Raw genomic sequence first — 22,204 nt, forward strand, 5'->3', positions numbered from 1 at the left:
CAGGTAGTTCTCTTTTTATTTTAATGCAATTTTCTTTTGCCATGCTGAAGCTTTTTATGTTCATGAGATTCCATTTGTTTATTTTGTCTTTTATAGCCCTTGCTCTAGGGATATAGTGAAAATATTGCTATGTGGAATATCTGGGATTTTCTTGCCTATGTTTTCCTCTATGACTTATATGGTGTCAGGACTTACATTTAAGTCTTTTATCTACCTTAACTTTATTTTTGTATGCGGTATAAGTTGGTGATTGAGCTTCTTTTTCTTTTTTGCATGTAGCTGTACAGCTTGCCCAACACCATTTGCTGAAAAGGCTATTTTTACTCCATTTTATGCTTCTGACCCCTTTACCAAATGTTAATTAACCATAGAAACTTGGGTTTATTTCTGGACTCTCCAATCTGTTCCATTGGTCTATGTGTCTGTTCTTACACCAGTACAGGGCTGCATCTATTACAGTGGCCCTGTAATACAGTTTGATATTAGGTTGTGATCCCTCCTATATTGTACTTTTTTTCTCAAGATTGCTTCAGCTATTCAGCATCATTTATGGTTCCATATATATTTTTGAAATGTTTGTTCTATGTCTGTAAAATGTGTCATTGGTACTTCAGTAGGGATAGCATTTAATCTATAAATTGCTTTGGGTAGTATGGACATTTTGATGATATTAATTCTTCCAATCCATGAACATTTTTAGTCCATGAACATGTTTTCATTTGTTTGTGTCTTCCTTAATTTCTTTCTTCAGTGTTGCGTAGTTTTCTGCATACAGGTCTTTTACCTCCTTGGTTAGGTTTATTCCTAGGTATTTTATTTTTATTTTGCTATATCGAATGGGATTTTTTCTTAATTTCTGCTTTTGCTGTTTTATTTTTAGTATACAAAAATGCCTTTGATTTTTAAATGTTGACTTTGTGTCCCATTGTTTCACCAAATTCACTTATTGAGCAGTTTTTTAAATGTAGTCTGTAGAATTTTCTATGTACACCACCATGTCCTCTGTAAACAATGACAGTTTTGCTTCCTTCTTTCCAATTTGGAGGCCTTGTATTTATTTTTCTTGTCTGCTTGCTGTCGCCAGGAGTTCCAATACTATGTTGAATAGAAGTGGTGAAAGTAGACATTTTTGTCTTGTTCCTCATCTTAGTGGGAAAGCTCTTACTTTTTACCCATAAAGTATGATGTTGGCTGTATGTCTCTCATATGTGGCCCTTATTATGTTGAGGAATGTTCCATCTATTCCCACTATGCTGAGTAGTTTTATCATAAATGGGTGCTGTAACTTATCAAATGCTTTTTCTGCATCTGTTGATATGATCATGTGATTTTTGTCTTTCCTTTGTTTATGTAATGTATTGAGTTTATTGATTTGCAAATATTGTACCATCCTCACATCCCTGAGATGAATCACACTGGAGCATGGTATGTGATCTTTTTAATGTATTGCTGGATGCATTTTGCAAATATGTTATTGAGAATTTTAGCATCTATGCTAATCAGTGATATGGGCCTGTAGTTTTCTTTCTTTGTTGTGTCTTTATCTAGTTTTGGGGTTAGGATGATACTGGCTTCAAAATAGTTTGGAAGTCATCTGTCTTCTTGAATTTTTTGGAATACTTTGTGAGGGATAGGGGTTATGTCTTCCTTTAATTCTTTGTAGAATTCTCCTGTGAAACCATCCAGGCCAGGGTTTTTATGCGCCAGGAGTTTTTTTTTTTTATTACTGCTTTAATTTCATCAGCTGTTATTGGTCTTCTCAGCATTTCTGCTTCATCTTGATTCAGTTTGGAAAGATTATATTTTTCTAGAAGACTATCCATTTCACCCAGGTTTTCAAATATCTTGGCATATAGTTCTTCGTATAATTTCTTACAATCCTTTGCATTTTTCTTGTGTCAGTTGTAACCTCTATGCTTTCATTTCTTATTTTTTTATTTGAGTCCTCTCTCTTTTTTCCTTGATGAGTCTGCTTAAAGACTTGTTGATTTTGTTATCTTTACAGTGAAGCAGATCCTGGATTTGTTGATCCTTAGAACTGTGCTTTTAGTCACTATGTCATTTAATTCTGCTCCGATCTTGGTTATTTCCTTCCTACTACTTGCTCTGGGCTGTCTTTGTTGTTTTTCCTCCAGTTCTTGTAGATGTAGGGTTAGGTTGTTTATTTGAAATGTTTCTATCTTTTTTAGGTAGTCCTGTATTGCTATGAACTTCCCTCTCAGAACTGTCTTCATTTTCTCCTATAAGTTTTGGGCTGCTGTGAATTCATTTTCATTTGTTTCCAGATACTTTCTGGTTTCTTCCTTGACATTCTTAAACCATTCATTGTTTAATAGCGTGCTAATCACTCTCCATTAATTTGATTGTTTTTGAGTTTTTTCCTTGATGTTAGTTTCTTGTTTCAGATGCTTGTGGTCAGAGAAAAAATGCTTGATATGACCTCAATTTTCTTCAATTTGTTGAGAGTTGGTTTGTGTCTTATCATATGGTCTATCTTTGGAAATGTTTCGTGTGCATTTAAAAAGAATGTGTATTTTGCTTCTTTGGGATGAAAGATTATATATATATTGTTAACTCCATCTCATCTAGGTCATTGTTCAATGGTGCAATATCTTTTGTTGATATTCTGTTTGGAAGATCTATCCATTTTTGACATTGAGGTGTTAAAATAACCTACTATAATTGTGTTGCTCTTAATATCTTTCTTGAAGTCCTCCAAGGTTTTCCTTATGTATTTGTGTGCTCCTATGTTGGGTGCATATATATTTATAATGTTTATATCTTCTCATTGGATTCTTCCCTTGAGTGTTATGAAGTGGCCTTCTGGGTCTCTTTTTATGGCCCTTGTTTTGAAGTCTATTTTGTCTGATGTGAGTATTGTTACCACAGTTTTTTTTCCTGTTCATTTGCTTGGAACCTATTTTTCCAACCATTCACTTTTAGTACCTGCAGGGATTTTGTCCTGATGTAGGTCTCTTTCAGGCAGCATATGTGTGGGTAATGATTTCTTACCCATTCAACTAATCTATGTCTCTTGATTGGAGCATTTAAACAATTTACATTTAAAGTTATTATTGATAGGTACTTGTTCATTGCTATTTTACTTCATTTGTACCAGTGTTCCTCTCTCTCTCTCTCTCTCTCTCTCTCTCTCTCTCTCTTTCTCTCTCTCTCTCATTCTTTCATCCTTTTCTTAAAGCAGACACTTTAGCATCTCTTGCAGAACTGATTTAAAGGTGGTATATTCTTGGACCCTTCTTTTGTCTAGGAAACCTCTTATTTCACCTTCTATTTTAATTGAGAGCCTTTTTAGATAGAGTAGTCTCAGTTGTAGGTCTTTGTTTTCCATTACTTGGAATATTTCTTGCCATTCCCTTCTGGCTTGGAGGAAGTCAGCTGCTAGCCTGATTGGGTGTCTCATATGTTACTTCCTGTTTCTTCCCCTTGTGCCTTCAAGATTCTGTGATTTTCTTGGAATTTTGCCATTTTATTTTTATGTGTGTGGATTTTTATTGATTATACTATTACAGTTTTTTCAATTTTCCCCTTCTATACCTCATCTGCCCTGCTCCTCCAAACCCTTCAGCATTCCTCTCCCCTTAGTTCATGTCCATGGGTTGCACATATAAATTATTTGAGTTCTCTGTTTTCTATACCATTTTTATCTCTTCCCACCTATTTTATGCCTACTAATTATGTTCCTTCTTCCCTGTACATTTTACGCCATCCCTACTTTCTCCTTTCCCATCGAAATCCCTCCATGTGATGTCCATTTCTCTGATTCTGTTCCCATTCTGGTTCTTTGCTTAGTTTTTCTTTTCTTTTAGTTTCATTTGTTAATAGTTGTGACTTTGTTGTCATTTTACTGTTCATAGTTTTTATCATTCTCTTTTTCCTAGATAAGTCCTTTTAACATTTCCTATAATAAGGGCTTGGTGATGTTGAACTCCTTTAACTTGACCTTATCTGGGAAGCACTTTATCTACCCTTCCATTCTAAATGAAAGCTTTGCTGCATAGATTAATCTTGGGTGTAGTTCCTTACTTTTCATGATTTCAAATACTTCTTTCCAGCCCCTTCTTGCCTGTTAGATTTGTTTTGAGAAATCAGCTATGGGCTGACTATGGGCACTCCTTTGTAGGTGACTGTCTGCTTTTCTTTTGCTGCTTTTCCGATTCTCTATCTTTAATCTTGGGTAACTTAATGATGATGTACTTCGGTGTGTTCCTCTTTGGGTACAACTTGTTTGGGACTCCCTGAGCAACTTGGACTTCCTGGAAGTCTATTTCCTTCTCCAGGCAGAGAAGTTTTTCTTTGTTATATGTTCAAAGAAGTGTTCAATTTATTGCTGCTGTTTTTCTCCTTTTGGCACCCCTATAATTCAGATGTTTAAAGGTTTCAGGTTGTCCCAGAGGTTTGTAAGACTCTCTTCACTTTTATGAATTCTTGTTTCTTCATTTTGTTCTGTTTGGATGTTTATTTTTCACTTTTGTTCTACATTTTTGCTTTGAATTTCCTTCCTGTCACTGTTGGTTCCCTGAATATTTTGCATACTTCGCTTTGGGTATCCTTCAATTGTTCTTTCATTTTTTGACTAAGCTCAATCATTTCTGTGAGCACTTTGATTGCCAGGGCTTTAAATTCTCCATCAGATAGGTTGACCATTTCCTCATCACTTAGTTCTCTTTTAGAGATTTTGCTCTGTTCTTTCATTTGGGCCATATTTCTTTGTCTTGGAGCAAATAATAAGTTGTAAGGGGGTGAGGCCTTAGGTATTCATCAGGGCAGGACAACCCTCTTTGTTGCACTGTGGCACTGCCTGTAGAGGAGGAACCAGAGAGGGAACAATGCAGCTCACCTGCTGGGTTGTAGCCCACATTTCAAGGAACTCTCCTGTGAGAATAGGAGTTTCTCCCACTGCAGCAACCACCATAGTGAACAGTCAACTCTGAGTCTCAGTTTTGCCTTCAGCCAGGCTCACCTGCATGGTCTGTCCCTTTGCCAAGGTTTTTTTTTCTCAGCTGGCCCTGCCCCCTTGGTCTGTTACCTCGTCACTGCTAGTTCTTACTGCTCTGGTGGTTCTGGCTGACTTTTTCTTTAATTTCTCAGTTGTTATAGTTCCATGCAGTTTGATTTTCTGGCACTTCTGGTTGTTTATTGATTTTAGATTCGTTGTTATTCTTCTTTTGGTTGTGCAAGGAACCAAAGGCTTTCTATCTATTGCCTCTGTCTTAGCCAGGACTCTGGAATTTTACCATTTTAATTATGATGTGTCTTTAAATGGGCCTCTTTGGGTTCCTCTTGTTGGGACCTTCTGTGCTTCCTGGATTTGTGTGACTTTTTCTCTCATCAAATTAGGGAGGTTTTCCATCATTCCTTTTTCAAATAATTTTTCTATCCCTTGCTCTTCTTCTCCTTCTAGTATCCCTATTATTCAGATAGTATTATGTTTCATGTTGTCTTGCAGTTCCCTTACATCTTTTCATTATTTCTGAGTCTTTTTTCCTTTGTTGCTCTTTCTGGGTGTTTTTTCTACCTGGTCCTCCACCTCAATGAACCCATCCTCTGCTTCATCTAGACTGCTTTTGATTCTTTCCACTGTGTTCTTTAGTTCATAAATTGTACTCTTCTTTTCCTCTTGGCCCTTGCTGATAGTTTCTATTTCCTTTTTTATGTTGATATAGTTTGCTGTGAGTTTATTGTAGTTCCCCTGTAGTTTCTAGTAGCTCATTGTGAGCTCTTTGAACTTCCTGATAACCAGTGCTTTGAATTCAACATCTGATAGCTGGCTTGCCTCTATTTCATCTAGCATTCTTTCTGAGGCTTTCTCCTTTCCTTTCATTTGAGGTTTCTTTCTTTGCCTTCCCATTGTTTGTGAGACTCTTCTTGTTAACCTCTGCTTCTGAAATTAATTTGTTCTGACTCCCTGGGTTTGTGTTGTGAAGTTGTAGGTAGGAGTACGGTAGGAGACCTGTGATATTCAGTGGTGCAGTCTCTTTGACCTCCTGAACCTGCTGCTCTTGGGATGCCATTTATGTTGGCTCTTTGCATGTCTTTGGGTTTTGATTGTTATTTGGTCATTCTTTGGTGGGTCTTTCCCTCCAGCTTGTTGACTGAGGGTCAGTCCACATACCATGTCTTATATGCTCTTGTATGCGCTTCTGCTGCCAGAATAAAACCACAAACCCACATTCCCAAAGATATCTCCTCTCACAATCTCAGTATCAACAGCAAAGGAACCAGTATTAATAAGGGTGTGAAGAGATTAAGATATTATTAGAAAGGAGAGAAATAAGCTATAGTATATATTCTAGTGCCTTATTATGCACAGTGGCTTATTATTATTTGCTGGAAAAGAAATGAATGTTAAAAAGTTATGCCAAATAGAGATTACTAATTATAGAAAAGACCACAGTGGATTTTGTCTCAGTAGTCTTTAAAGATTTTGTTTATTTATCTTTAGAGGGGAAGGAGAGAGGGAGAGAAACGTCAATGTATGGTTGCCTCTAGTGCGTCCCCTGCTGGGAACTGGCCTGCAACCCAGGCATGTGCCCTGACTGGGAATTGAACTGCGATCCCTTGATTCACAGGCTCGTGCTCAATCCACTGAGCTACACCAGCCAGGGTTCGTCTCAGTAGTCTTCAGTATTTACCAATTTTTTTTGGGGGGGTCTGCATCTGGTGGTGTCAGATGTTGACCCTGTCTGACATTAGGCAGCCTGCTCTGAGACTGCCAGACATCTGCTGTCTATAATTGTCTCCTTCAGTTGTTAACTTTGTACTAGTCAGTAACTAGTTACTTTGCACTCAGTAGTCAGGCTTAAGCCTCATAGAGTGGGACAGAATTCCTCCTGCTGTCAGGGCTATTGTTTCCTCTCAGGCTGCTGCTTCTCAGAGGGGAGTGAGTGGTCTGCTACACAGGGTGGCTGCTGCAGTATAGGAGACGATTCAGCACTGGCAACCTGGTGTCCACTTTCTCAGTTCTCTCCCCTTAGTCTCCCTCCCCTGACTCAACCATTTCTAGTCCACTCTGCCACCCCTTTTCCAGGGGGTTACTTCTGCTGCTTTCGTAATTTAGTAATTAATCTAGTAATTACTAGATTAATTAATCTCCTTTAGTAATTAATCTAGTCTCTCTACACTCAGCAGTCAGGCTTAAGCACCAAAGAACCTGGGCTGAGTCTCTCTTGTGAGTGGGGCTATTGTTTCACCTCAGGCTGCTGGCACTTGGAGGGAAGCAGTCTTCTTGAGCACAATGAATGCCGCCATTTTGGGGATGACTCAGTACCATGTTCCCTGTGGCTACTCTCCCCAAAGCTTCCATCCCCAGTTTCTCCTCAGGCATCTCCAGCCCACTCTGCTCCTGCCTTTGCTGTAATCCCAGGTAAGTGACAGCAAATGAAAATTTGTGCATTGGCCCTGCAAACAGCTCTTTGTGTCTCCAGACTTCCATCACTGGCAGAGAGCAACTGTGCTCCTTTTTGCCACTGGTTGTTATTTGTGTACTTTTTGAGCTCTAATGTTCTAGGCTGGGGATCCCAGCTTAGGATTTAGACCTCATTCTTGTCAGGAGTGTCTAAACTGCTGCTTAATTATCCCTCTGGTGCTGCCACTCACAGCCAGCCCTCTCAAGTCTCCACCACACTACTTACCAGACAGGTTGTGCCAAAGCAGGCTCTTCTGTCTGTCCAAGGTCATATGGTTGTTCTCTTCCTATTGTTCAGTTCTTCATTCTGTGTGATTTCTCCACAGTTTAATTGTAATTTCTGATTGATCCTGGGAGGAGGTTATTTGTGGCTTTCACTCACTCCTCTGTCATCTTGCCCTCTCTATAATCTCTTTTAACTACCACAGTAAAAAATTACTATAAAATAATGCTCCTCAAATCTGAATCCTTCTTAAATGTACACATTCAAGATTCTGTCCCTTCATGATACTCATTAGAAGCTAATGGGTGCTGACTCATGTAGCAGACACAAGCCATTCAATGCGCAATGGAAATAAACATTTCCACCTTTTTTTTCCCTCAAGTACATGCAGTTGCCAAGAGCTGTAGAGTAATATTTCTATCCTTAACCAAGAAAAGGTACTTGGGGTAGTTGGAGAAATGGCCTCTGGAGTATGAGGGATCTAGCTTGAGTGTGGTTCCTACCAGAATACTAACTAGGCAACTTCATGCAAGTTACCATCTCTGTTGCCTAAGGTTTTACACTTGTACATTAGGAAAGTGATATTGAAATTGAAAATATGTGCCAGTTAGTTTACAACTCAGAAATGTATTATTTATTTAGTTTTCTCTGTTTTCCAAAATCTAGTATATTTTCATAAAATTGTGCCCATTAACCCCACTACCAACTTTTCATGTTAACTTTTTCCCACAAATGCCTATAAGTCACTAATAAATAATATTTATTTAGAGTCATATTCTTGACCTCCAACCAATGATTTGCACCTCTGAGCCTTTGAAACATCAAGAATTCCTTTTGAAAATAGAACTATCATATGGTCCAGCAATTTCACTTCTGCTTATTTATCCCAAGAAGACAAAAAAACAGTGACTCATAGAGATATTTGTACCAGATTATTTTGAAAATTATTTTTTAATGTATGTGAAATGTGACCAACTGTTAAATGATGTAAAAATGCCAGCAACTATTATGATCATCAAAGGTGATGTTTAAAAGAACATTATTCTATTCTAAGCCTTTAAACTAAATTAAAACTTAAGTAAGTTTCTTCCCTAGAACCTGTATGTTAGTGTTCGTAATCCTCAATACTTTCTTTTCAAAACAGTTAAAAATAAAATACTTAAAAATAATTGAAGGAGGGTATTTAAGCGTAAATGTATTTCATATAAGGACTTCTCGAACTTGAATGCACATAGCAGTCACCTGGATGTCTTGTTAAAATGCAGATTCTGATTTATTGAGCTGGAATGCAACCTAGAGTCTGCATTTCAAACAAATTCCAACATGATCCAAATATTGCTTGTGGGCTGAGCAGACTTTAACTGGCAGAGTTGTGTACCACTCTCCATACAAAACACACTTAGCTGCCTTTGACATTTTATTATGTTTATGAATTATAAAATACCTAGTACTGTAGCTTTGGTATTTTAAACATTATATTTGAAGTGACTCCAAAAAGGACCTGAGAAAATAAGTCCATATATACACATATGAAAGAGATAAATTAGAAATGGAAGGGAGCAACTAGAAGCAATAGCTGAATTTTAGGGTCTGCTTTGCTTCACTGATGAAAACCTGATATTTCTCAAGGAAACCGATTATCCAGACTCCTTTTTGGTTGAATTTCACATTCCTTAAGCAGTATTATATCCTCAAGAATGAAATTAAACAGACTCTTGGGATACAAAGAAATTAATAATGTTAAGCTTATGCATTCATAATGAACATATGGCTAAGATTATTTTTCACCAGGTATTTTTTGTTAATTATTATAGCAGTTGTCTTCACTGTTGAGGTCAATAGATCATTAAGTATATCTTTAAAATTGTTAAGCAAGGTCCTAAACATATTTATGATGCTGCTGATGAACATTTACTCAAATTTTATGTTTAATTCATTTGGTTTCTAGGGGTTTTATTTCAATAAAACATGTCCTTCAACTTTTGTAGAGATTTGAGAGTTGTTCATGAAATGTAGAAAACCATTCTTCAAAAACTTTACTCTAGATAAATTAAGATACCAAGTAATAGGGGAAAATGTGATACAAATTAAAAGTTTTAGGAATTAATCACACTTGATAGTTACTTCCATTTGGTGTTTGCTTTGTATTTGTGGGAAAGTGTGCTTATGCTCTTTGTTAAATCACTTTAAACTAGATGTTGAGTAAACAAGCACCAAAGCCACAGAGTTTTATTTAGTTTTGTTGCCAATTACATTTTATGGTCAATCAAAGTTATTTTGACAATTGGCTAGTGAGAGATTTAATGGGAGATAAAAGCAACAAAAGAAAAGAAATAGGTCTCTGTAGCTCAACAGATAGAACTAAGGCTTTTGCAGAGTTAGCTGATGGATGTGAGTATATGGTTCTACTCATAACCAGCAGCTCGTACGCTAAGAATGGACTCTTATTATTGTCAAAAGACAATAAATTTTAAAAGGGTAGCTAAGTATGAATACATGCACACTTCTTTTTACTTCAATTTTGGTTGGGGGGAAAGTAGTCACAGGCAATGATCAGCTTACCAGGTAATTAGTGGTAAGTTCAACTTTCCACTTTTATTTGTCCTTGCAGACAGAACCCATGAGCACAGAGTATTTTCTGCTAACAAATGGGAGTCTGGCCAACCAGTGACCTTTACATTAGCAATCTAATAACCAGAGGCCATCCTGCCATAGCGCTGACTCAGAACTAATTTATGAAACTAGGTCCAAATGCTCATTAAGATGGTCACAATTCAGTGACTGTCCAGTAAAATGATACTACAGTTTCAGTTTTGTAACAGTGAATATTTAAACATACCATTTAGGACATACATATTTCAGATGTTAAAACTAGCTTTGATTATGCAAAGGGAAAAACAACAAGGTTAGAAAGCCATTTGCTTTTGTACAAAATGGGCACTACTGTCACTCAGCTTCAGGCTCAAAATGCTTCCAACGTTCCCCTTTTAGAGCACAGGGTGAGCTGGGCTTGCATTTGCAAGTCTGGTGCATTCTTTCCTTAGGGTAAGAGCACCTCTAGGTATCCCTATCTAACCACAGGTTGTGACCCTACCTAGACAAGAAATCTCAGGCAGCTCAGTTGAGAGTCAAATGGATTTCCCCATTGCTGCCAGAAAATCTCCCACAGCATTCCTTCAATCACACAGCCTCCCATGATGCCAGAACTCCTGGAACTCAGAGCTCATTGGTGTACATGCTGCTTTCCACAGAGAGGCTGGGTTTGAGTGGAAGAGAAAATGTGACATCCAAATGTGGTTAAGAGCCATGAGACAGTAGGGAATGTTCTACACAGTCTGATGGTGCTATAGTTCCTAGTTGTCACTAATGCTCAGACTGTCCTATCCCAAAGCAGGGTTCCCGTCTCTCACTAGTTCAGTGCCTGGCAATGGACCAAGTTCAATAATAGGCAGCTGTTGTGAAATGAGATAATGACATCATTATAGGAGTGATTTAATTTCTCTGTCTCTCAAACATCTTTATACATGATATGAGAATAATGATCCCCACTCTGCTTATTTCACAGGATTTTTGTGAGGATTTAAGCTAATAATAACTGCAAAACACATTTTAATGGTGTGGTGCTTATCATACTGTAATGTATGGTTTTAAGACTTCATTCATCAAGTTTAACAGTCTGTTTTCTTTATCTCCTGAATTTTTATTCAATGGAACAGGAATGACTCCCTAAATCTTCCAAATGTGGACAACAAAACTTTAAATGACTTTTTCCTGGCAATCTCTATGCCATGGCTGAATTATTTAAACATTTACTTGATCCTAGGGAAGGGAGCAAAACAGAAAAATTCCAAGAAAAATAATATTTCTCTTTGCTAATTCCTTTAAATTTGTGTTCTTTTAATTCTTTTGTGCATCTAAAAATCATATTAGTAATGTAGATGCTTTATTATTCAATGACATAGACATCACTTTGATATCAAGGTTAAATTTCTCTAGGCGTGACAGACACCTACCTGCAGGGACCACAAGTGGTAGAGGTGGATAGCAAGTGCTCATTTATTGTAACAGTGTAAATAATAAGTAATTTAGAAGATTAAATTGACTTTTTAAATGAGGATATTCCAAATTAGATACTTGACAAAAAATAAATGTAAAATATTTTTCTATATATTTCAAGGTGTCTCATAAATTAGTATCCCAGAAGCACTCTTTTTGGCTGGATATTACATAGGAGTGCTGTCCCAAAATATCTCTATGTTCACAAATATATAAAAACATTTGAGTGAAAGGTAACTGAATGGTTCTTTTTCCAGAATCTTATGCTTTAATATACATTACAAATATCTGAGAAAAGGATATATTATGACATTTTTAACAGCTTGTTTTATCACATACCTAATAGGATCTTCCAAACACTGTTCAGATAAATACCACACTAGGAAATGCTGCCCAAGTATGTCTGGCTAGCCTCACAACAAACCATGCAAGGATACACCTGCTGGTCTGAGTTGACTAAAAGACTTTTTGAGCACCTGCTGGACAAACACTTGGCTGGAGACTGAAGGTCATAAGAAGTGGAGTGAAATTATTACTTCCCTATAGAAGCCCCAAGTCAAAGGAATAGTCAAGTCAGTCCCACTGGAACAATAGAATAAGTGGAATGGGGGAGTGGACAGGAGAGTCTTACCTGCTTGGGTGTAGAGTTCAAGGTATATTCCAGAGTCAAATCATAAAACAATGGAATGCTCTATCAATTCTAGTAGTATGCTACCTAGAATTAGCCATGTAAACATATTTCCACATGCTGGCTGTCATTCCTGAAGATGACACTTTACAAAAGCAACTGACTCCCCTCTGCTATGTTTCATGTACCTCAAATCCTGAGAAGTTCAGTTTATTGATTTCTTCCAGTCTATAACTTTCTAGTTATTTCTGCCATGGTATATTGATATTGTTTATTTAGTTTAAAGAAGAAAAGAAAAATCATTAAAATTTTTAGAACATTTAATATATTTTAAGCAATTCACTGTGAAGGTATAGTTGGTAGCTCAACAATTGTTTTTTACTTTTTTATTCAATTTATTGGGATGATGTTAGTTAATAAAATTATATAGTTTTCAGGTATACAATTGTATAATACATCATCTGTATATTCTATTGTGTATTTGTGTATTCATTCCCCTAGGTCAAGTCTCCTTCTGTCATCATTTATCTTCTTTTTACCCTCTTCTACCTCCCCCAACAAAATATTTTTCAAATGTTTTAATCTGAAGTTTAATATTAGAAGGATAATTTTGGATTAAATTTTATCTTTTCCATGTATTTCTTCATGCTAACTTGAAATATTGGAACCTCAAAATAGATATGTTCCATTCTATAAGCTTCTCAGTTCGTCTGTAGATAGACTCATAATGTCACATGCCTGTCCTCCCTCCACATGGAAATCTGCTGTGTTGTCATCACTTGAACATGGGCAAAGCTTTAGCTCCCTCTGCTTTGTCCTTGTGCCTGGAAAAGGGGTCCGGGCAGTTTCTCCACACAGGTGAACCCAAATAGAAACTCTTCAAGAGATTGCTTTTAATGGTGCTTACTCAGTTTTACTAACTTTTTCTACAAAAATGTGATCCCAATACTCAGAGACTACAGTCCATCAGCTTGGTATACTTCCAGAGGTGTGTCTGTATAACATACAAGACTGCAACTAGAATTTTGTGGACTATCTCAAAAGAACTTGTGGAAAGTTATTTAACCCACATCCTTTTTTGAGGACACTATCAGATTTCTAAATATCAGTATTTTGGTATGAATCTGTTTGAAAATTCAAGAATTTAAGAAATGACACCTTAACTTCTGTACCCTAATATTCTGCTCCAAAGCCTCTATCTCAAGGGTGTTGAACTCATTTTTACCAGGGCCCCATCAGCCTCACGATGTCCTTCAAAGGGACAAATGTAATTTCAACTCCTTAACAGTTAAGGGGTAGTTACATTTATACTGTCCTAAAATTACTTCAGCCCTTTGAAGGTAACCGCAAGGCTGATGTGACCCCTGGTGAAAATGAGTTTGACACCCCTGCCTTATCTTATCAGAGTGGCATAAAATGGAACTTTGGTCATTCTTCTTGCCTCACCTGTAAGTCATTTACAGACTACCAAGATAATCAAGGAAGAAAGCCTCAGTGGTCTCTCTGTCACCAACCACACAGTGTACTGTTAAGAGTCCATTTACTTGGTTTTTATGGTCCCTTTGAGGCAAATAGGTCTAGAAACATGACAACCTAACCTTTGGCTTCTAAAGAAACTGGGTCATTCTGAAGACACAATTAAATTTTGTCTTTATAAATTTCAATATAAAGGAAATGTTCCTTCATCACATCCTTGGCAAAACTTTATGGTCATTGATTACCTGAGCTCCCTGACTACTGTCCCTTGTTCTTTGACCACAGTCAACCCCTTTCACCCTCATCCCTGTCCACTACCATCAGATTTTTTATGATGGCCAGTAAAGCAGTGTGAAATATCTTAATTTGCATATTTTAGAATAGATTTCCATACACTAAAAGGGAAATTATGCCTTTGAACAGCATTCAATGTTTGTAAGGACATTTCTTGCTAGCTTTTAAAAAGAAATACATTATATTTATCTACAAACATTGGTTATCTTCACTAAGGGTAGCTCAACTATCCTTAATACAGTGTATTGAGTCCACTCCACAAGAAATAAAAGTCTTCTCTTTCTTTTCTTGTAAAATGTCCCTCACTTCTTTCAAAATTTTCTTTAAGTTTGTCTCATTTAGATTTTACTTTTTATCATCCTTTGAAAATGTTACCTGTATTAAATATAATGGTTTATGTCGTTTCTCCAACTTTTGTCACCCAACTTTCCAATTTCCTATGTTTTACACATTTTTTTAAAGATTGATATTGGTCAATTGTATGCAAATACTCTTTGTCATGTGTTTAAGCTTCTTCTTTTAGCTTAATAACTTGTCAGAGTTTTAGTTCCTGTAGCAAAGGATGTGTTTCTCTATCTCCCTTTTCTTTCCCCTCTTGCTGTCCCTCTTCATTTTTGGTTAGCATTTCTCATTCCCTTACCTTGTTCAATATTTAATTTTTTAACTAATTACAGTCTTGCAATGTGTTATGTATTATTCTTAATTATTATGTCTGTTGCCTAAAAATCTATTTTTTTCCTGTAGAAGATGACTTCTACAAGGCTGTGTGTCTAACCTGCTCAGTACATAATGTAACTCAAATAGTGCCTGGCCTACAGTAGGTGCTCAATAAATACTTGTTGAATAAATGAATGACATGTAACATTTGCACCAACAAATAGCAGAAAGAAAAATCAAACTTCTTGTTTTACTTTCATCAAATGGTTTCATATTTTCTTAACCCATGATATTTCATTTTATGCTTCCAGATATCAATATGGCAGGAGAACCCAAGCCCTACAGAGCAAAACCTGGAAACAAGAGGCCCCTTTCTGCACTTTATAGGTGAGTAAGTACTATGTTCCAATATGTAGTAGTGAAAATGTTGGCCAGCTTTAAAAGGCAATATACATAACCCATAAGGAATCAAAAAAGGAGAAATCTTCATTGGCATAAAGTACAACAAAATGCTGGTGGTAAACACATAAATACACACAGCATTGACTGTGATCTTGGATGCCTAACCTTGTCATCACTTAAACTTCTACAAGATATTTCATTAATAAAATCTAATAAAAATCTCCCATGACTATCTGACAAGTAGGGAGAAGGTCAGTATTTGTTGACTATGGCATGTCATGTACTGTAGTTTCCCACAAGTTGTTTGTTTAATCTAATATTTACAGCAATGCTGTAATGTAGAATTGCAACTCTCATCTTAGAGATCAAGAAGCTGATCTGCAGTTTCTGAGAGATTCCCCTGGTCATACCACTGGGAAATGATGGCACCAGTTTTGACTCATGCTTTTCAACACCACACTCTGAATTCTATCCACCTGGTCATCAGCCTCATTTGTGAGAGAGTACATGTTCCTTGCATTCCCATTTCCCCCAAACAATACAGTCTTTTGCTTTTCCAGAGAGATAGATTTGATTTGATTCCTTTAATGTTTCTTAATATTCATTGGTTTGAGTCAATTTAACATTCTGGTTTCCCTCACTATTTTCCCCTTCTATTTATCAGTTTCCAGACTTATAATCTCAATACCAGCTGGATAGATTACACTATATTTAGCATCTTTATTGTTCTGTGTGTACCTTTCTTAAATTAAATAAACTTTGGTCAAATTGAAGAAGAAAACAAAAATAAATTCTTGGCACTTTTCTTTTTTAAAAAAACAGCCATTTTGAAAAAAGTTATGTGCTACTATTAAGCCGTGTGTCCCACTTCATGTACATTTTCCATAGGTTTCTGTGCTGCAAGTACTGACTTTGCATCTCTCTTTGCTAAATTCACTGCTAAATGTAGCCACCTGTCCCAGGCTATTAAGATCTCCTATCATCCAATTAATTCGGTGTAGGGGCAACTTTTCTCACAAGTCCCCACGTCTGCCATGGATGAAAGTAAACATGACATGACATGATCTGCTTGGGGAGGAGAGGTGGCTGATCCCTCAGAAGGGAAGGGCCATGAGCAGTGGCCAGTTTCTCAGGGGGAAAAGGCATTGAGTCCCTTCCTCCAAGGGCTTTTATTGGGTTGTAATACACAGGAATACAGGGTGGCAAGGATCAAACAGTAGATAACATTTCAAAAAAATCTGAGGGCTTAGTCTGAGTCAGTGTCTGTCAGGAAGAAAGTTTTGCAGAAACTTTAGGGTTTCCTGCTCAGACCGTTAACATATGAATGAAAGTACTCTTAGCAGAGCAGACTTCACAGGTTTTTCAGGAATTCATTGTGCTGCCAAATTTTTCCTGGGATCTGCTCTGGCAAGGCAAGGAGTTGCACCCCTCCCCAACAGGTATTCTGGCTTAAGTGGATTAGAGCCAGGAAGTGCTTCTCCAAGAGGACATGGGGACTAGGGCTATGTCACATAGCCAGGGTGGCACGAGTTCACTGCTCACTCTTTGTTGCAGCCCCCTAGTCTTTCCATGATGGCCTCCCAAGTAGTCAAGTCTGGCTTAGGTTGCTCTCCACTGTGAGGAGACTTACTACTCATGGACTTCTGACCATGCTTTGGGGGCAGGGACAGGAAATTGAGGCAGAATTTCCTACCAGAAACAAGCTTTGTCTCCTGTGGCTCACATTCTGGAGGTCACTTGCTCATCCTTAGCCATGGGGGTGGGGGATGTTAGGGCTACAATTCCTGAAACCAGGCAGAGCAGTCCCCAACAATTCGGGCCTCTCCCAGATTTATATCTTCACTCTATCAGTGCCCACATCCAATGAGCTAATGCAAAGGTTGAACAAGGCCCCTTTTCCCCTGATATCATTTGGATAAAGGAGAATTGAGTTATACATGTCACAACTGATTATGTGTGATCACAACTGATACAACATAATGGGCTCAAAAGATATCTTGGAGCTGTATCCTATTCTCTGAAAATGAGCATTTATTTTTTCTTCAGCCACTCATGGCCTCATTTCCCAAACTATGTAAGACAAAAGGGTCAGAACTAGGTGACTTCTGAGGTTCTATTCATGCCTAATACCCCAATGCTCGCTAATGAATGGCCATCAGAAATCTTAAAAGGTATTTTGGAAATGTACATTAATTGAGCTTATTATTTTATTTGTGTAAATTTATTTAATTTTAACAGGGCTTTTTAACATAAAATTGAAAGCAACAGGAATTAACAAATGCTGATAATTGGTCATAGGGCAGTATGGCTGTGAAAAGTTGGAGGTAAGGTCATCAACCAAAGGAAATGTTTATACAGCTGAGAAATAAAAATTATTTTCTGATTGGATTCATTTATAAATAGATGCACAGAGCTGCATCTAATGCAAAACATTTGAAAGGCCAATATTTAAGTTATTAAAAATAATAAATGGCCTTCTTTCTTATCAAAGAGTCACCACTATCCATGCAATGATGTTAATTTTCCCATTTTCCCTGTTCTTAGAGTGATTTGATTTTCTTATGAGAATAGATGCTTATGAGAAAAAATAAATATCTTTGTAACTGTTATTTCTCTATTACTAAGTTATGTTGAATTGTGAATTTGAAAGATGAGAACCAGAAGTTCATTTTAATATGACATATTGTACACAAACCACAATAGTGGGAAAATACATATTAATGCTATTTTTATCTGTTTACATAAATGCCGAGATGCACTGAAATTGCCAACTGGAAACAAAAGGAACAAGGAGGGTAGAGTGCCTCTGAGAAAGCCTTTCACTCATGCTTTCTCATCCTTATATAAGCTTAATAAGAACAATATCTCATTTTTGTGTAAATCAACTGTGTTTTTATAGTTATTATCTGTTCACCACCCAACTTCAGGTTGGTGTTATGTGCCTGGCTTTATTGATGAGAAAAGTAAGCTTCCAAGAAAAGAAAGGATTTACCTGGAGCCAGGTAATAAGATCTAGAACTGAACTCTGGTGGGCAGCCTTCAAGTCTGGTGATCTTGCTACTCGCTTACAGCTATCTCCTCACCTGCTGTCATCTAAAGAGCACTGCTTATAAAAAGCAGAGATTCCTGCCAACCAAAACAATTAATCAGTTATATTTTTGTCCATGACTACATTGTATGTCACATAAGAACATGTGTTACCACCTATTTGTGTGACCACAGATAAGTGGTTTGATAGGCACAGGTTTGGCACAGGTTTGAGGTTCAAGTTCTTTATCTAACTTAACAGTTGTGTAATTTTCTTTGTAGAGTGAAACTCAGTGTAGGGAATGTGAAGGTGGTAGCTGCTGAAGAGAGGTGCTTTCTGCTTTCCTGTTCTTTGCATCTTTGGGTCTGTTTTACCTATAAAGTGAAAGGGCTGGAATGATGTCATTTGTTCATTCATTCACTCATACAAGACATATTTATTGTGTGTTTCTTATAGTCTGGGCACTGTGGTAGCTGATTTTCTTGGCACAGAAAAATGCCCAGGTTGCAGAGGGCAAAGAGAGAAGATAATGAAATAATAGTAATTAATTTTTATGGTTATTGGCAACCTCTGATTTATGTCTCTGTATTCATTTGCTTAGTTGGGGTGGAAATTACTTGCCATCAGACTTTCCTCCCCACCTATGTCCATTTCTTCACCATCATCAACCACAAAGCAGTATTGACATGGACTATCCACTGAGACATCACTTGACTTATTACTGCTAGTAATGAAGCTTTTGATTTAGCCCAACAGGCTGTCCTAAGCACTTTCCATGTGCTAAATTAACATGGTATACAGAGAAGACACAAAATGTTTTTAAAACACAGTGCAACTATGAAATATTTCTTCTGTTATAAGTGAATTAGGTATATGAGGTCTGTACAGAAAAAGCCCAGTCACTTTTAAGAAAACAAGAATGATTTATGGGACATTGATGTAACCTGGCATCCAAGAAGAGTGGAGTGGAATGCACATGTGTGAACAATAATGGCTTCACTGTACTAGTCAGTGCAGGTGGTAAAATCCATTGAGTGAGCATGTGTACTGTGTGGCCCTCACATTCAAAATGACTGAGCAAGTAGAACAATGAATCTGCATCAAATTTTGCATGAAGCTTGACCATTCCTCTGCAGAAATTATTCAGATGATTCAGAAGGCTTTCAGGGACAATGCAATGAGTGCAGCACAAATCAAAGTGTGGCATAAATACCTCAAAGATGGTCAAGAATCTGTTGAAAGTGATCCACATTCTGGAATTTGTCCAATAAGCCAAACACCTGAGAATGTTGAACATGTATGGGCTACAATCAACAAAGTTTGGCTACCCAAGTGATTCAGCCCCCTACAGCCCAGATTTGCCACCCTGCAACTTCTGGCTTTTCCCAAAACTAAAATCACCTTTGAAAGGGAAGAGATTTCAGACTGTTGGTGAGATTCAAGAAAAGATAATGGGGCAGCTGATGGCGATTCCAACAAACGATTTTACAGAGTGTTTTTGAACAGTAGAAGAGATGCTGGGAGAACCATGTGAAGTTCCAAGGTGCCTACTTTGAAGAGGACTGAGGCATCATCATCCTATGTACAATGTTTCTTGTATCTTGTATCTTCTTTAACTAATGTTCTTATGTTTTATAATTATGTGCCTGGATACTTTCTGGACAGATGTTGTACATATAAATAAAGTATATCAGTGAACATAAATTCATTCCGTGCTAAAGACAAATGAGAGCAGTGCTGATTCTGCCAACAGAGAAGGGGGTGGGAAGTCTGGAGGCCATTTTAGCTGGCTTCTGAACAAGCAGGCAGTCACTCGGCAGACAAAGGGGAGAGCACACAAGACAGAGTATGCACAGAGCACAGGCAGAGACCAAGAAGAGCCTCTTGTGATGGAGCTAAGCTAGACCACTTGCAAATAATGAGTAACTGAAATGTTATGGTGACCCGGCATGTCTGGAACCCTGTAGGTCTGCACATCAAATTAAAGCAATACAGATTTTATTCTGCAGGCAACAAGGAGCCATTTGAATGTGGTGAGTGAGTAGAAATGGGATGTAGGTGAGTGAAAGTCACAGAAATGTCCAAGGTTTACAGCTTAGGCAGTTGGGGGAATTATCACATGGCTCTGATGAATAAATAAGAAAGACATGGTAAGTGGCAGTCTGCTGTGTAGGGTTGAGGTTGAGGGAAATTATTTCTCTCTTGGACATAAATTCATAAAGACAAACAATTCATGAATATAGCAATTGAAATAAAAATGTCTCTCATTAGAGGCCATTTGTATAGCAAAGATAATTAGTCATTTGTACATTCTATAAATATTAGACCTTGTCCTAATGGCGAACAGCAAAAGCATTCTCTGGAGATAATATTGTAACATTTAATAACTGGCTACTTCAAATGTGCTGTGTCCATTACACTATGTCTGTGGTGTTCCAAAATAATGATGCTCTCCCAGAAAGTGGGTTTACCAGCATGCTAAGTTCTAATTAGTGCTAAATCATTGCTGAATGAGAAGAATTATGTGATGGTTTCACCTGCTTGTAGAGGAGACAGGCCTTTCCTCTCTGATTTGAGAAAAGCTGACAATTTATCAGAGATGAATAAGATTGGGTTTTTATTCACTTAACTGCAGCCATCCTAGCTCAGAAAGACATAGAAAATATAACACTTTACCCCACTCATTGCATGGATATTAGTCAGTATCATTTCCAACTGTGGTCTATGACATTCTATAGATACTTTTCATAGCAACTTTCCCACCCAAGAAAGGTGACCATGGGAATCAAAATTGTCACAAGATAAGCTATAGTATTATCATTTTAAGGTCATAACAATCGGTGGTAGTAATCATAAGTGGGGTTATGTTATAGGAACTTCAGTGATCAAAAAACTTACAGAACACAGGCCAAGCAAGGTGACTGTTCAGCAAATTCTGGTTATTTGACACTTGATCTTAGTAAGTCTTATTATCACCTTTCCTGGTGATTCTATCACATCATGGAAAGGAGATCCTCAGGGGACCTAAAATGTCCCCTACAACCTTGAATGGAAATGAAAGTAATAGAAGCTAATTTCAGCTAATGCTAAATAGCAAAAATCAATATGGAAGAAAAGTCTCCTGGACACCTTTGCTGCATCAACTTGCTCTGTGTGCTGAGAAATGTTTGACAATTACTTGTTGATTACTTTAAGTACTTTCTATCTCCTTTTATAATGTCAAGGATAATACACACTCACTTTCAGAAGCTTCATGCTTTCTGTTTCAATACCTCTCTTTGCACTAGTAACAGTTTCATTTCACTTACCCAGTCAGATGGGCCCACTCAGAAAGTAATCCAGGGGTAGACTCTTGTTTTAAATGGAGTACAAGGACATCAAGAAAATGTTGCTCCTGTTCCTGCACTACATCCTGTCCTTCTGAAATGGACACAAACCTCAGCACTGACACACCCACGAAGGTCATTTGAAGCTAGACTGTTTGAGTTCTTTGTATATTCTGGATATTAACCCCTTATTTGATGTATCATTGGCAAAAACGTTCTTCCATTTGGTAGGTTGTCTTTTTATTTTGTTAATGGTTTCCTTTGCTATGCAAAATTTTAGTCTGATGTAATCCTATTTGTTTATATATTTTCCCTTACCCAAGCAGATATATCAAAAACTATTACTAAGAGTGATGTCAAAGTGTGTACTGGATATTCCTCTAGGAATTTTGTGGCTTTGATCTTATATTTAAGTTTTTAATCTATTCTGAGTTTATTCTTGTATATGGTGTAAGGAAGTGGTCTAGTTTCATTTTTCTGCATATATCTATCCCAATACCATTTACTGAATGCACTGTCTTTACTTCATTGTAAGTTGTAAACATACCTCCTTTGTCATAGACTATTTTCTCATATACATGTGAGTTTATTTCTGGGCTCCCTATTCTGTTCTATTGATCTATGTATCTGTTTTTATGTCAGCAACATGCTGCTTTTATTACCATAACCCTGCAGTATAGGTTGATAT

The 22,204-nt window shown here is 37.2% G+C and overlaps 1 protein-coding gene across 1 annotated transcript in view; it reads left to right on the top strand.

Moving 5' to 3' along the window:
• Positions 1-22,204, top strand: part of RALYL (RALY RNA binding protein like) — a 477,858-nt gene that overhangs the window by 322,622 nt on the left and 133,032 nt on the right. The window contains exon 2 of the mRNA XM_053661126.1: positions 15,072-15,147. Coding sequence (XP_053517101.1) covers positions 15,072-15,147 — 76 coding nt within the window. The remainder of the gene's footprint in view (positions 1-15,071; positions 15,148-22,204) is intronic.

Source organism: Artibeus jamaicensis, unplaced genomic scaffold (genome assembly GCF_021234435.1).
Source record: "Artibeus jamaicensis isolate MK-2021 breed Jamaican fruit bat unplaced genomic scaffold, CSHL_Jam_final scaffold_916, whole genome shotgun sequence".
NCBI lineage: Eukaryota > Metazoa > Chordata > Mammalia > Chiroptera > Phyllostomidae > Artibeus > Artibeus jamaicensis.